This window comes from Sciurus vulgaris (assembly GCF_902686455.1).
Source record: "Sciurus vulgaris genome assembly, chromosome: 7".
Taxonomy (NCBI): Eukaryota; Metazoa; Chordata; class Mammalia; order Rodentia; family Sciuridae; genus Sciurus; species Sciurus vulgaris.
Genome location: NC_136467.1, coordinates 134,999,778 through 135,015,611, shown reverse-complemented (window position 1 = coordinate 135,015,611; position 15,834 = coordinate 134,999,778). Strand labels below are relative to the sequence as shown.

General features: G+C 36.5%; 1 protein-coding gene across 6 annotated transcripts in view; it reads left to right on the top strand.

Annotated features, from left to right (window-relative positions):
• The window catches only part of MYLK4 (myosin light chain kinase family member 4), a 104,915-nt gene that overhangs the window by 5,233 nt on the left and 83,848 nt on the right, over positions 1–15,834 (top strand). For 2 of the 6 annotated variants that reach the window (XM_079148409.1, XM_079148404.1), the window contains exon 1: positions 3,580–3,690. The exons of 1 other annotated variant lie outside the window; for it this stretch is intronic. In XM_079148409.1, the coding sequence (XP_079004535.1) occupies positions 3,596–3,690 (95 nt within the window). In that variant the 5' untranslated portion in view covers positions 3,580–3,595. Of the gene's footprint in view, positions 1–83; positions 287–3,363; positions 3,691–15,834 lie in introns of those variants that run through there. 3 more of the 6 variants (XM_079148406.1, XM_079148407.1, XM_079148401.1) reach the window with 3 other exon arrangements.

Here is a 15,834-nt window from a genome sequence, read left to right as displayed (position 1 = left end):
GACTACTTGTCCCTGGCTGGTTCCCTCAGGACAGCTCCCCCGCCCCCGCCAGGCCGTCCTGAGCTGAGCAGCTTTTCTCTGCCAAGCCCTTTTGATGTTCTGCCTCACCACTAGCCCAGAGCAATGGAGTCAGCTGATCCTGCATGCACTGTAAGCCCCAAATAAACCTACATTGTTCTTTTCAGGCATTTTGGTCACAGCGACTGCAAAGCTAATAGAACAGGCAACTTTTTAAAATTACAGTGTATGCATGCACAGATAGAAAAAATAAAAAGCAGATTAAAATGTAAGTTGCGGTATTCCACCTCTTTCAAAGTACTACCATTTTCTGTTATTTGGGGTTCTGTTTTTCTGTAAACCTACCTTCTGAAAAAAAATATTTTTTGGGTGGGGTGTCTGGCTATATTGCTTAGGCTTGCCTTGAACTTGAAATCCTCTTTTCTCAGCCTCCATAGTCACTGGAGAAAATGTATCTTAAACATGCATTTTGGTGGGGAAGATACTGGGGTTTGAAACCACTGAGATACTTTACCATTGAGTCACATTACTGGTTCCATGTATTTATTTATATTTTGAGACACATTCTTTCTAAGTTACCGAGGGTCTTGCTAAATTGCTGAGGCTGACCTTGAATTTGCTATCCTCCTGCCTCAGCCTTGAGTTGCAGGGTGTTCAGGCACGTGCCACTGTGCGCGGCTTAACCATGCATTTTTGGTAATCAGAAAGTAAATGAAGTGAGGAAAAATGAACCCGTTTCTGAAATTTGATAAAAGTAATCTACCACACAAGAATATCTCCTTGAAAGTTATCATAGGGAAGTTTTAAATCTACTCTTTTCCCTCTGAAAATTTGATAAATTTAGTCTGTGATTTAAATTGACAATAGCTAACAGGAAGAGGAGCATACAGATTCTATTACATGCCTGAAATATGGGACTCCAAGAGGAACAAGATGGTCCAATTTTATATAGAGCTTAAAGGGACAGGGGCCTGGGCTTTGCAGGTACAGGGAGGTAACTCAGTAAGCCAGGGTTGTCTTGTTAAGCAGATTAAATCTTACAGGTCTTACAGGCTGCTTGTGCTCATCTCTGTCTGGACCAGGTGCTAGATCCCCAATCTCTTTTTCTAGATCTTTCCTAGGCATAAGTGAGTAGGGGTATAAAGTAAAAAATCATGTGCCTGCATCATTTATTAATGTAGATAGAGGTATACTTCCTTTCAAAAGGACAGATTGTCACAGTCATTCTTGTGTCTGCAGAGTTTTCTCTGAATATTGAATTCAAAATATACCAAAGAAATATATTTTGACATATATATGGTATTTAACTCTTCCTCATTATCATCTAATAAGCACCAAAAGATTTTATTAGCCTCTTCATATGATATGAAAGGGAACGGGGTGCTTTTTTTTTTCCAGTTGATATGAACTGATGAATGTATCCCAACCTCCTGTACAAGGAGTGAAATCTGATTTTTTGATAGTTAAGAGATTTTCTGACTTGAAATGTTAGGCTCAAAACTAAGATTAATAGAAAAGATAAGGAAATGTGGGTTAAGCAAAGAAGACAAAGCAAACCTTGAATCAGCAAGCTTTCCTTTATTCTTCAGTGAAGTCAGTCAATCAGGCACCAGAGGGCTCATTTTCTGGGTATGGAGAAGGTCCCCAGGGTTACAGAAGGAGTCAGGATTTTATAGTTTACAATTAGGGTGAATTAGTCATTGGAGACTGCGGATGTGCAATTTGGACAATCAGGGACCTAGTTATGCAGGTTAAAATTTTAACTCAGGAAGGCAGTTGTAAAAAGTTTGAAACTTATTGTCACTGGTTTCCCACAGCTCACTACTCAGTGTTCACTGCTTATCTTCCTTCTTCTGGGATCCACTGTTACCTAGAGCTTCACTATTTGCTTTTCTCCTCCCAGGACTCATATGCAATGGTAAAGGGTAGAAGTCCAGGCCCCAGAGTTTCAGTATTTGCCTCGTTCCTTCAGGACCCATTGGGGCTGGGAAGAGGTAAAGGTTTGCTTTTGGTGGAGATGTTGGGGATGAACCCAGGAAGGGATGAAAATTTGCTTTTTCCCCTCAAGGCCCATTGTTATTGGGAAAGGATGTACTGGGAGAGGTTTAATGTTTGGTTAATTTCTTCTCCCTTGTCCTGAGCCACTCTGTTCCTCCATTTTTCTTGGGGATCTATCTTGTAGGAATATTATTTTCCATAACCCTTTACTATTACCGTAATATAATTTCAAACTGCAAAAAACAGAGGATCATGAACTTTTGTTTGTCCTCCAAAGTGACTATCACAGGAACAGCACAGAAGTTAGTACTACTTTGAAAATAGAGCTGTCTTCAAATAAGTTTTGAAGAAAAGTATTGTTAAAAATGTGCAAATGTAATATACTACACTGATTTTAAACATTTCCAGAAATATATGGACAAGTGGTCACCTTTAATTTATACAAAGTACTTTTAAATAATGACAAAAAATTAGATAACTGTGAAGTTTCTTGAATATCTTTTCTTTTACTTGATGTAAGGCCTAAAGTTTTTTGTTCAGAAATAATACATACTTATAGAAAATCTGCTCATGGATAATCGCCGTTAGAATTTTAGCACCTTTTCTGAGTCTCTAAATGTATGTGAAGTTTATGTTGTGAATTTACATATAGGTGTAATTCTACATCTTTATTGTTCCCTAATATGTTTTCAAAAGTGTTTATTGTTGTAGAAAAATATTCATTATACAATTTAGAGAAAAAAATAAAAGATTAAAAAACATATATTATAATTCTATTTATTTTCCTCCCTCTTTTTCTTTTCTTCCTGTGGTGCTAGGTTGAAATTAACTGTGAAGTATGTATCCCAACATACTAATTATGTGCTCTGCCTCCAGCTTCATACTATTTTTTTTAGACATGTGCTTTGCTCATGTATATTATGTAAATAAGAAAAATAGAAAAATAAAAAGACAGTTCTCTATATATGTGTTTATATTTTGCTCCCAAAGTCTCATACATGAGTAGAATTGATCTATTTGGATGTACTATGAGGTGAAAATGGTACTAGACTTGACTTCAAGGATCTGGGTTTAAGGTGGCCACAATCTGACCTTGGGAAAGATACTTAACTTTTCAGACTGTTTCCAAGTCTGAAAGAGGAGTAATAATGCCTGTCTCACAGTATATTGTGAGAATTAGATGGACTTAAAATGTGTATTTTGTCTAGTGCCTGCCACATAGTAGGCCCTCTATTTTTTTTTTTTTTTTCCTGAATCTGTTTTCAGTCTGAAGTTCAAGGTTTTCTCCACTAGATGGTGATGGTAGAAAAATAAATAAACCATACCAATAAGAACCTTTAATCACCTCTATTCTTATTTACTGTTTTGCCTAACCAAATTTAAATGTTCTTTTTGAATTATCATAAATACAAATAAATGTAAACTCAATAAGGTCACAGGAAATGAAATCAGTGCAAAGCAAAAATCCTAGGCTTAAAATTTTCTCCTTTAATAGCTCAGTGCTTAATTGTTTTCAGCTGACCTTGAAGTTTTACTTTGAGCAGTGTAACCATCTTCCCTGTCCTCCCCCGGAGCCAGAATGGGGATGATGGAGTCAGTGGTGCTGCCTCAAATAGTCCTTCTGTTTAGTGACCACAGCTGGAGTCCTAGCCTGACTGCAGTGCCTAGGCACAGGTATATTAAAAACTTCTTATTCTTGTCAAACCTCTGGGCATTATCTTCCACCCTGCATTCATATCCAAGGTATGTTGAGCATTTGAGTCCAGTTAATCCCACATGACAAACATCTCTGCCATCTTTAGTCACCATCCCAAAAGTTAGCCCTGTGGTCATTTGTTCTTGTTCTCCTGTTCCTCTCCCCTAAACTAAGGAAGCTCCTTTCTTTTCCTCCTGACTTTTCCTTATTCTAGACACTATGTCACATTTCTTATTAATTCTGATACACTTTGTGCATTTACTTTGTTTTGTAAATTGGAGCTTTTAACTATTTCTTATTGGTATATAAGAAATGCATTGCTTTTTTTTTTTTTTTTTTTTTTTTTTTTTTTTTTTTTTTAGGTTTTGGTACCCAGTATCGAACCCATGGATGTTTAACCACTGAGTCACATCCCCACCCAGACCCTTTTTTTTTAATTAATATATATTTTATTTTGGGGCCTCACTAAATTGCTGAGGCTGACCTTGAACTTGTGATCCTTCTGCCTCAGGCTCTGGAGCCACTGGGATTATAGGTATGCGCCACTGCCCCCCACCCACATCCTGCTTGATTTTTAGTTTGGCTTCATATTTGGCTTTTTTTTTTTTTTAAGAACTCTTTTATTAATTTTAAGTGATTTTTCAATTGATACTTATGATACTGAGCAAGGGATGGCTGCCCCAATACTATGGCACCAGGTTCTTGCAAAACAGAAGGAGCATTTATTGAAGGCTGATTGATAATTAAGACACATGCTCAAATCCGTTTCTGCATTTGGATGGTGGTGAAGGTTTAGGCTTTTACACAGGTTTATATGATCATCATGCCTCTTCCCAGGTTGCATGTTCCTTTTGAGGGGGAGTTACCATGTTCTAGATGAGAGATATTGATCTTGTGACCTCCGAAGGCAATCGGCTGGGTGACTAGGCTTTGCCCATGCTTAACCAGAATAGTCAGTTTTCAGCTGGTTTCTGGTTTCAGCAGGTTCTGGAGAATTTTCTGCAAACAACCTAGAATTGTCTTGCTACTTGATTCATTTATACCTGGTTTCTGGCCACTTTCACTTTCACTGGTAGTATAATAAAGAATACACTTTATCTTCATCCCAGTTCCTGGCATAGAACTTCAAAAACTCTGACTGATAGGAGTGCCTTTGTTATGCTAATGAGGCAATTCCCATTCGGCCCTTAGGATTGGAACTTGGGACCAGTCTAATCTCTGGGGAGCAAGAGGGTGCTAGAGACTGAGTCTGATCACAGGTCCAATGAGCTAAACAGTTATGCTTACATGATGAACTTCTATTTAAAATTCCAGACACTAAAGCTCAATGGAGCTTCCTGGTGGTGAACGCACTGGTGTGCTGGGAGAGTGATATGCTTGGATTCTAAGAGGAAAAGGGCACAGAACTCTGTGTCTGGGATCTTACTACTATAGTTTGAATCTTGAATGTCCCTCAAAGGCCCATGTGTTAAATAAAGTCTTGGTCACCAGCCTGTGGAACTCTTGTAAACTTTAGGGTGTAGGGCCTAGTGGGAAGTTTTAGATGTTCAAGAGGTGTACTCTTGAAGGGAATTACAGGATGCCAGTCTCTTTCTTTCTCTTTCCCTTTCTTCAGTTTCTACCATGTGTTGCCACCATGATGTGTTCCCTCACCACAGGCCCAAAGACAATGGCCCAACTGTCCATGAACTGGAACCTCCAAAGCTAAAGTAAATCCAAAGTAAATCTTTCCTCTTTTTAGACTGATTTTGTTATAGTAACAGAAAGCTGAACCTAAAAAAAAAAAAAAAAAAAACTTAAAAAAAAAAAAGCTGAACCTGTGTAACACCTTCATAATAAAGCTTTAATTACTAATTTAAATATAATACTTTCAGTGAGTTCTGAGTTATTTTGCTGATTATCAAAACTGAGGGGCTCTTGGACCCCAAAATTTGTAGTCAGAAGTGCAGCTGGATGGTTGCAGTGATGTACACCTATAATCCCAGTGTCTTGGCAGACTGAGGCAGAAGGATCACAAGTTCAAAGCCAGCCTCAGCAGCAAAGCCCTAAGCAACGCATCAAGACTTTCTCTAAATAAAAAATATTGAAAAGGGCTGGGGATGTGTCTCAGTGGTTAAGCGCCCCTGGGTTCAAGCCCCAATTAAAAAAAAAAAAAAGTATAGCTGGTCCCTGAGACTTCTGTCTAGACCTGAAGTGTGAACTGTCATGTGGAGGACATTACTATTAACCAGTTGGGTCTGTATTAACTCTGAGTAGTTGAGTGTCAGGATTGAATTGAGGGACAGCCAGTTAGTGTCAGAACAATACTTTTGCCTCTTCCATTCTGATATGGTGTATTGTCAACTTATTGGAAAAAGGTCTGTTATCTTACAAAGTAGAATGTGAAGTGACATTTATAAAATTCTACTTCAATTACTAACTTTAAAAAAGTATCTAGTCAAACAGAGAAAGATACCTTTTTAACATGATTTTTCCCCACAGCCATCTATTGTTATGTTTCTTGGTAAAACAAAACAAAACAAAAACATTAAGGAGGGTTTTAATATTCTTTCACCTCCCCACCTTTGCACATCACACTTCTCACCCCAGGATATCTTTCCAATCCTCTACCATGTCCGGGATACCATTTACTTTTTGGTGTAGAGGTGTCCTTGTTAGCCTCTTCCCTGAACCTCTAGCTGGTTTGGTGCCCTTGGCCTTGTGCTTATTTGATACTCTATTTCAGTCACCTTGCAGCATCCTAATTGCCAGTTTCCATGTCTATTTCCATTCCCCCTGCAAACCTCCTTTAGAGAGTTGAGTTCTTCACCTGCTTTGTCAGTGCTAGGTGCTGTGCATGATGTGTCTTGGGCATGTGCTTAAATGGAATCAGTGAGTGAAAACAACCAGCAGGCCTGAAGTACAGGCTTAACTCACTTCTCCTAAACCTCATGTTGGAACGTTCTGTTTCTTCTGGGGAAAACACCTGAATGGGGCTTTTTGTCATGGAAAAGTTAGATGAAGACTTTCTACTAATTTGGAGATATTTGGAGAACCATTCCAAAAAGAGGAGAAAAGAACCCTAAACCTCCCCCAAAATGAGAATAAAGTAGTCACCTAAGAAAAATGGAAAGTTGCCTCCAAGAAGAAGGACTGGGTTGCTTTTGGGAAAGATGAATTTGGGGTTGAGGAAAGAGGAAAAGGTGGCATCCATTTCCTTCTCTTTCATTAAAATGAATTTGAAGCCCAATGATGAGAGGGCTTAAGTCCAGTAGACAGACAAACCATTCATGGGAACCTGGGTGTTCTGGTCATAACCGGTGCTGTTTCAGGATCTGAAGATCCAGCAAGATGGGCAGCTGAGGGATACCTGCAGGAAGCACCCATGACACAGATCTTGCTATTGCACGTGGGCATCCTCAGCAGTGTCTGTGGCCAGCCTTCTTCATGGATGGTAGCCTTCACTGAGTATAGGCAAGAGAAACTTGCAGACAGACATGAGGACTACAGCCAACAGCATAGTCTGCAGCATATTCAAATAATTCCCAGAAATTATTTGAATACATTGTAGCTGCTGAATGACTACTTGGTAGAATGGGAACAGTATAAAGAAGAATTTAAGAGACAATATTAAAAACGAATTTGTGTGCAATGGTGCATGCCTATAATCCCAGGGGGGGCTGGGCAGGAGGATCACAAATTCAAAGCCAGCCTCAGCAAGGCCCTAAGCAACCTAGCGAGAGTCTGTCTTAAAATTAAATAAATAAATAAATAAATAAATAAAATTAAAAAGGACTTGGGATGTGGCTCAGTGGTTAAGCACCTCTGAGTTCAGTCCTTGGCACAAAAAAAGGTATTTGAGGTTTATATGGAAATATAAAAATCTGAATGTCCAGAAGAGAAAAAATAAACTTGGATCTTTACTGTACCCCACATGCAATAAATGAATTACAATGGCCCACAGGCCTCAGTGTAACAGATAATACTATAAAACTTCCACAAGCCTACTTAGAAGAGTATCTTCAAGGGTTTAGGATAGATGATTTCTTAGGACACAAATAGCACTAATCGTGAGAGAGAGAGAGGTCAGTTTGATTTCATCAAAACTTAGAAACATCTGCTCTTCAAAAGACATCTTTAGGAAAATGAACAGACAACATACAGACTGAGAAAAAATATTTGTACTAATCGTGTATCGAGATTATGTAAAGAATCCTTAAGACTCAATAATAGGACAAAAAACCCCAGTTTGTAAATGGGCAAAAGGGACAAAAGGATATCTTACAAAAGAAGATATCTGAAGAGGCAAAAACAAAACAAAACAAAAAAAACCCAAACAAAATCCACATACATGAGACACGCACAAAGAAATGCAAACTAAAACCACAAGGAGATGCTACTAGACTCCAACTAGAAAGATTGAAATGAAAAAGATACTGATTTTAAATTAATGAAATTATTAATAAAACCAAACATTGAACCATTTCTCTTCAACATTGTACTAGAAACCCTGTAATATGAGAAGAAGAAGAAATAAAATGTATGAGGATTGAGAAAGAAAGAAGAACTATATTTGTAGGTTATATAATTATGTACAAGGAAAATTAAGACTGCAGATAAACGTTTTGAATAGACAACAGGTTAGCAAGCTTTCTGCTAAAAATATTCAGCATAATACATAAGAGCAGACAAGAGGAATTTTAAAACAAAATATTAAATGGCATAAAAATAAGAAATACCTAAGAATAAATCTGATAAAAGATGTGAGAAATTTCAGCAGAGAAAGATAATTGCATAGTCTTAATTGAAAGTAAAGAAGACCTAAATAAATGGAGCGATATGCCATGTTTGCAGATCTGAACACTCAGAAGTAAAAAGATGAAAACTCTTCCAACACTTATAGATTCAATGCAATCCCAATCTATATCCCAAGGAGTGTGTGTGTGTGTGTGTGTGTGTGTGTGTGTATGTAACTTGACAAACTGATTCTGGAAATATTTTCAATGTGTCAGGCATAGCCAATGCACTCCTGAATAGGAGACATCTTAGCACAAAGACAACAGAAATTAAGACACCGCAAATACAAATACCAGGACTGACAAGTGAACATTGGAACGGAAAAGATAGTAACAAACATGGATATCTGAAAGAGGTAGTATTGAAAATTATTGAGGAAAGATAGACTTTTCCATAAGTGTTGCTGAGAGAGTATGTGAAAAAATAAAATTAGTAAAATCAGACCTATTTTATATCATAATAAATAAAATCATCTCCTAAATATGAAAGCTAATCTGTATTTAGAAAATAAATAGAAGAATTTCTTTATGATCTCAGGGTGGAGAAGAGGGGAGAGGTTTCTTCAAAAAGACACCCCCCAAAAAGCCCCATAAAGGAAAAGATTAGTATATTTCACTACATAAAAATGAACAGCTTCTGCTTTTCTATCAGAAAAGATCATAAAAAGAGTGAAAATACTAGACAGAGAAAGAAGCCATCTACAATACACATCACTATATTAACATTTAGACTATATTAAAATTCCTACATAGTGATAAGAAAAATGAGACATTTACCAAAAAAAAAAAAAAAAAAAAACCAAAAAAGAACTTAAATATGCACTTCATAAAAAACAAAGACCAGCAGATCAAAATGGTGTGTGTGAGAGCGTGTGCATATCTGAGAATATCTTCAACCATTTAGTAGAGTAATGCAATTTAAATTTAAAGATTATTGCACGTCCACTAGATTAGGAAAGATTAATATGGTGTTAAAGACATAGAGCAGGGCTGGGGAGATAGCTCAGTTGGTAGGGTGCTTGCCCCAGCACCGCAAAAAAAAAAAAAAAAAAAAAAAAGATACAGAGCATAGGACCCTTCCTGTGGTGCTGATAGGAGTGTGCATTGTTATGTACATTTAAATGTACATCTTGCATGCACAATAAGGGTTATAGTAGCTCAACACTAAAGACAACCAAAATGGCCATCAATAGTAGAATAAATATATGCATTTGGGAATATTTACAAAGTAGAATATTAGATAATAATGAAAACAGTTATATGCAACGATATGGCAAATCAAAGACAATTAGAACTGAAAAAGATATAAAATAATACCAACAGTATGAATACATTCATACACAAATTTCAAACTGGAAAACTGAAGCTATAGAAGCTACAGAAGCACATGTAACAGTTAAAACTGCAAGGAAAATCAAGGAAATTATTATACAAAATTAAGATTTGTGGTTAATTCAAGGAGGATGACCAAGGGATGGGATAGGGGTGCTCTTAGTGTTCCAGTTGTGATATGCTATAGGCTTTACAGGTGTTTGTAATTATTTCTTCAACTATACTTATAGGTTATGCATTTCCCATATGTATATGTCCCAATGATAAGTGTTCTTGCATTGTGGATGAAGAAAATTGACATACTCAGGAATATTTTTCTTCTTTAGAATCTAAAGTTTGCAGCTTATAATCTTTTATTTTTGGTGATATTTGGTAATATTAATAACAATAATAGTATCAATAATAGCTATAAAGATGGCCATTTATCCAATTGCTCTAATGCATCAATCATTTTTATCTCATTTCTTAAACCTCATTAATTCCATAAGGTAAATGTTATTATCCTTATTTAACAGATGAGAAAAACTGAAGCTTAGGAAGACTGAGCAACTGTTTTGAATTTACGGTTAGTGAATCTCAAATTCAAACCTAAGCTATCTGTCTCTAACTCCCATGGGTTTCCCCCTAGGCTAGTCTCTTTATTATGCATTTATAAATTTGTTTTAATGGCACTTTTCAGATGGAAAAATAAATATATGTTTATTTTAGAAAATTGGTAGCTCTAGAAAAGCACAAAACATATTTGGTGTAACAATCTTGTGTGACATTTGTCTAACTATGTATTACTCTGTGTTATCCATCTAATATATTGGCAGTATATCTTTTTTAAAATTTCAAACTGAGTGCAAATACTATTTTATAATCTGCGCTTTTACCCCTAGCAATAACATGATAAATATTCTTCTACACATGACTAATGGGCACATCGCATTCTTTAGTATGAGAATGCCATGTCTATTTAACCAACTATTGTATTTTCGTTCTATTTCAGTGTTTTAAATATCACAAATAGTGTCATGATGATATCTTCTTCAAAGATAATGTTTCGTGACAACTCTGTTTCTTTGGGGTAAAACTCTTAGAAATGCAATTGGGGAGTCAAAGGTTATGGCCAAATTGCCTTCCATAAAGATTAGCACAGCGTACCTTCCTAACAGGTGTGTGAGAATACCCTCTGTCCTATTCCCTACCCCCAAGTTTCATTTACACTGAAAATATTTCCTGTGTAAGAACTGGGACTTTTAATGCCTTTCACCATTTTACCAACTGCAGTGGTCCTTTTGCATCTTAAATTCTTTGGTATTTTTGAACAAATGGAATAAAAGTCAACAACTTGGTATGAACCATTATGTAATAGCCTGATTGATTTTCTACCTAAAAATAGAATTTTATCTTTCAGAGTGAATCACATATCCTAGAAAGTATGTGGGGTTTTCACCCAGATCTTCATCAACCATTAATGTGCTCTCTGCTGCAGTGTTTTTCATTGTGGAAAATTTCTTTCCTGAACCTTACCCTCTTTGGGAGAAGCAGACCAGCATTTGGTCAGAAGAGCATGACTTGAGCTTTACACTTCTGTAATTTCATTCCTTGTTACTATCATAAGCTTCTTCTAGCTCCTGAAATCCACTTCCAATTTAGAAGGTAGAAAAGCATTCTCAAGAAGGTAAATATAAACAAACATACTCTTCTTCCAGTTCCTAAAACTAGAAAATGATGGTTCATGCTATGGAATGGGATTTTTAAAAATTGGGTTTGAGCCTTCTAGGACTTCCACAGTTGTGTAGAATGGGCAGCCATAACCATAGCACGAGTTTTACCTTGTAGCAAAGATTTTATTTTGTTTTCATTTTAAGTCTTAAAGAATCAAAGGGAGAGAAGCTGGCATGTGACTCAATGGTAGGGTGCTTGCCTAGCAAGTGTGAGGCACTGGGTTCAATCCTCAGCACCACATCACAAATAAAATAAAGGCATTCTGTCCATCTATAACTACAAAAAATTTTTTAAAAAAAGAATCAAAGTGGGGGAAGTACATGTGGGGAATGAAAGAAATGGCAGAAATAATCCTATGGTATTGGAATAGAATTAGAAATATAAGTATGAACATATATTTAAATATACATGTGCATATATTTTTTATATATATATATATTTCCTAGCTCAGTTCACTGAAGGTTCTTGAAACAATGACACTCTAGTAGAAAAGTGCACTCCTAGTGCCCAGGTCTTGACTTCTAAATACCATTCTTCTCTAAAATGAACCAGGGCTCTTTGAAGAAATGGCAGATTGCAGAAATAAGGTGAAAAAGTAGAGAAAGTAGGGGGAAAAAAAAAAAAGTGGTAAGCCTAAAGTATGTAGAAGCCAGCTCAAAGGCACTCCCATTGACCAATTGGAACAATACAAGCATCAAAATACTATAGGTGGGGCTGGAGAGATGGCTCACTTGGTAGAGTGCTTCCCTTGCAAACACAAGGCCCTGGGTTCAATCCCTGGCACTGCAAAAAAAAAAAAAAAAAAAAGACTGTAGGAAGTGTGCATTGGTTTTTTTAAAATTCATGATTTCATAAAATGAGAGACTCAGGAGAAGAAAGGAAAGCTCTTCTTGTAAGGAATTTCCACAGAACCACTCCGGACACGGGAAATCACATAAGGGAATTTATTAAGCAAACAGTGTCACCCTGTGCAGGGTAAGAGTGAAAATGAGAGGAAAAAAGAAAGGGAAACAAAGGGGCGCAGGCTAGAGGGAGTAGAAAGTCAGGAGGATAGAGAAAAGTGTGTAGGACAGACAGAAGAAAGGAAGAAGATGGCGGGGAAGCTACAGTAAAACAGTTGAATTCCGCTGGGCTAACAGGGGACCAATATCAGAGAAGGATACTTGCAAGCTGACTGAGAACAATAGCTAGCTAGGATATTCACAGATTGACAAGTGGTTGGGAGGCGGGCAAAATGGCTGGACCTGGTGGGCGGGGGAGCAGCTTTATACATTACACTTCTTTTTAGAAGAATACAAATTAATAAGTGTAGAAGAAATGTTAGAACTAGAAAATCACCATTTCATAATCATTGTGGTAATAATTCAGGCAGGAGCCACGCCTATAATCCCAGAAACTCTGGAGGCAGGGGCAAGAGGATCAAGGGTTCAAAGCCAGCCTCAGCAACTTAATGAGGTCCTAGGTAATCTGGTGATACCCTGTCTCAAAATAAAAAATAAAAGTTTTGGGATGTGGCTCAGTGGTTAAGTTCAGGCAAGGACATGAGCCTAAAAATACAATCTGATGGATATCTGAAAATCACCACAAGTTACTGGTCAGTTGCAAAACAGCAAAGGGTAAATTTACATTGGAAAAATCTGGAAGGCCCCACCATCATCAAATAACCAAATTTAGCATCACTAATAATGATACAAACTGACAACCTGTGTCATCACCTATTGTGATGTTCTCAGAAAGATACATATCTTGTGTGGTTTTCTGGCCGCAGGTTGTGTCTTCCAAACATGAAGACACAATCAGGCACTTCCAATTAAGGGAGATTTTATGAGGTAGTTTGGAATCTGCAAAAATACCAATGTCAGGAAGAATAAAAGAAAAAAGACCGGGGTGACTCTTCCCTATTACATAGAAGGAGATTTAAAAAAAAAAAAAAGGGCAGGAGGATTAAATGCACTATCAGATTTTGACTGGATCTCTATATGTGAGAAAGTGTCTTCATTCTCAGGAGATGTATGCTCATGCATTTAGAGGAAAAGTTTCATGAAATCTGCAAATTTCAGAGAAAAATAGAGGCGGCAGATGAGGAAAACAGTAACATTTGGTGAATCTAGATAAAGAGTATATGGATATTCCTTGTACTATTCTTGCAGATTTTACGTTTGAAGTTTTTTTTCTTTTTTAAACTTTATTTATTTATTGTTGTGCTGGGAATCAAACCCAAAGGTAGGTAAGCACTCTACTACTGGGCTACTCCCTCAGCCCTGAAGGATTTTGTTTTGTTTTGGTATTTTATTTTTTGTTTGGCTATTGCTTGAGCTAGAACCCAGGGTTTTATGCATGCTAGGCAAATTTTCTACCATTAAGCTATACCCGCAGTCCTGAAGTTGTTTTTGTTTTTAAAGGTAGAGGAAGAGAAATATTTCAATGAAAATAACATAAAAGTCATGTAAACACATTGGAATTTTATTTACACATTTTTTTGTTCTTTTTAAAAATTTGTTCTAATTACATGACAGTAGGATGCATTTTGGCACATCATATATACATCATTCTTCTGGTTGTGCATGACGTAGAATCACACCAGTCATATAATCATATATATACATAGGGTTATAATGTCCGAGTCATTCTACTATCCTTCCTACCTCCATATCCCTATCTGTGAGTAGTACTTTCATAATGAACTTTGCTACTAATGAAATATCACGTGCCATTTTCTAGTCATTACATTAACTCAGTGACAAGTATTTACATTCTACAATAAACAATGAATGCAATCACCATGAAAATAATAAACTAAAACATTATTTTTTAATATTTTTGAAAGATTCATTTAAAATGATTGCATCCATACTTTTATTATTTTTATGTTGTTTTTTTAAAATATCTTTTTTGTTTGTTTTTTATTTGTTTGTTTTTCTAAACAGGAAGAAGAACAGAAAAAATTTATACTTGCCTAAGGCGTGAAAATTCGAATGTTTATTGGTTTGTTCATTTTCATGCTGGGGAGGGAACCCAGGGTCTTGAGCATGCTGGGCAAGCACTCTACTACTGAGTGACATCCTCGACCCACATGAGAGTTTTGAACTTCTCATTTTTTATAACCCAATATTTAGCTACTTACTCACTGTCACTTGGAAATGTTGATGGTCTAATATCAAATGTGACTGTCTGGATATTTTGTAACAGTGTCCTTGCTCAGAGTATCCTATCTGTAAGCAGATAATAAGACATAGGTTGTTATTTTTAAATTGCATTAATTTTTCTATTAATTACAAAATTTTATATTACATGGTATTATACCAGAAGAAAAATGTGAGAATCTCAAACTCTCTCCACTCACTATTTCCTCTTCCTTTTCTTTGGCCCCATGTGACCTGGTACGTACAGGGTGTGATTTATGTCTCCCTGGATCCCAGCCTCAGTCACCTGGAAAAGTTGGCCACAAACTGCTCAGTAGCACTTTTTTTCTTTTAGCAAGTTTATTTATTTTTATTAGTTGTATTACTGAGTTTTCTTTCTTCTTAGTGCCATTATTGAATAATAATTTATAGGTCATAAAATTCATCCATCTTAAGTGTACATTTTAGCAATTTAGCAAGCTTTAAGGAACTTCATGGGTTGTATAATTATTATCACAGTATATCACCCAATAAGATTTTGTTTACAGTTAATCCCTGTTCCTACTCCCAGCCCCAGCCAGCTGCCAGTCTCCTTTCTGTGTCTTTAGACTTGCCTTCTCTGGACATTTCAAACAAATGGAATCATAGAGCATGTGGTCTTTGTTTCTGGCCTTTTCTACTTAAATCCACTTCATGTCAGTAGCAAGCATCAGTATCTCTTCTTGCTGAGCAGTATTCTGTTTGTACTTATATACCATGTTGTTTGCTCATTTATCAAACTGTTGGAATTTTGAATGGTTTCTAGTTTGGGACTGTTGTGAATAATGCTTCCATGAACATTCAAGCACAAGAGTTTGTGTATTCACATTTTTTCACGTGTCTCAGGTAGATGTCCAGGAAAAGGATTGTTGGATCATATAGGAAACAGTCTTTTAAGAAATTGCCAAACCGGTTTTCAATGCACCTGTACAAATTTACATTCCTGTCAACCTTTCTGATTTCTCCACATCCTCCTCAACTTTTGATTTTTCTCTGTGATTTTTTATTGTAAGTGCTAATTCATTGTCATTTTAATTTGCATCTTAGTGATGTCTACTTTTGCACATGTATTTCATGTGCTTATTACCCACCTATCTTCTTTGGTGAGATGTCTGTTCAAATATTTTGTCCAATTTTAAAA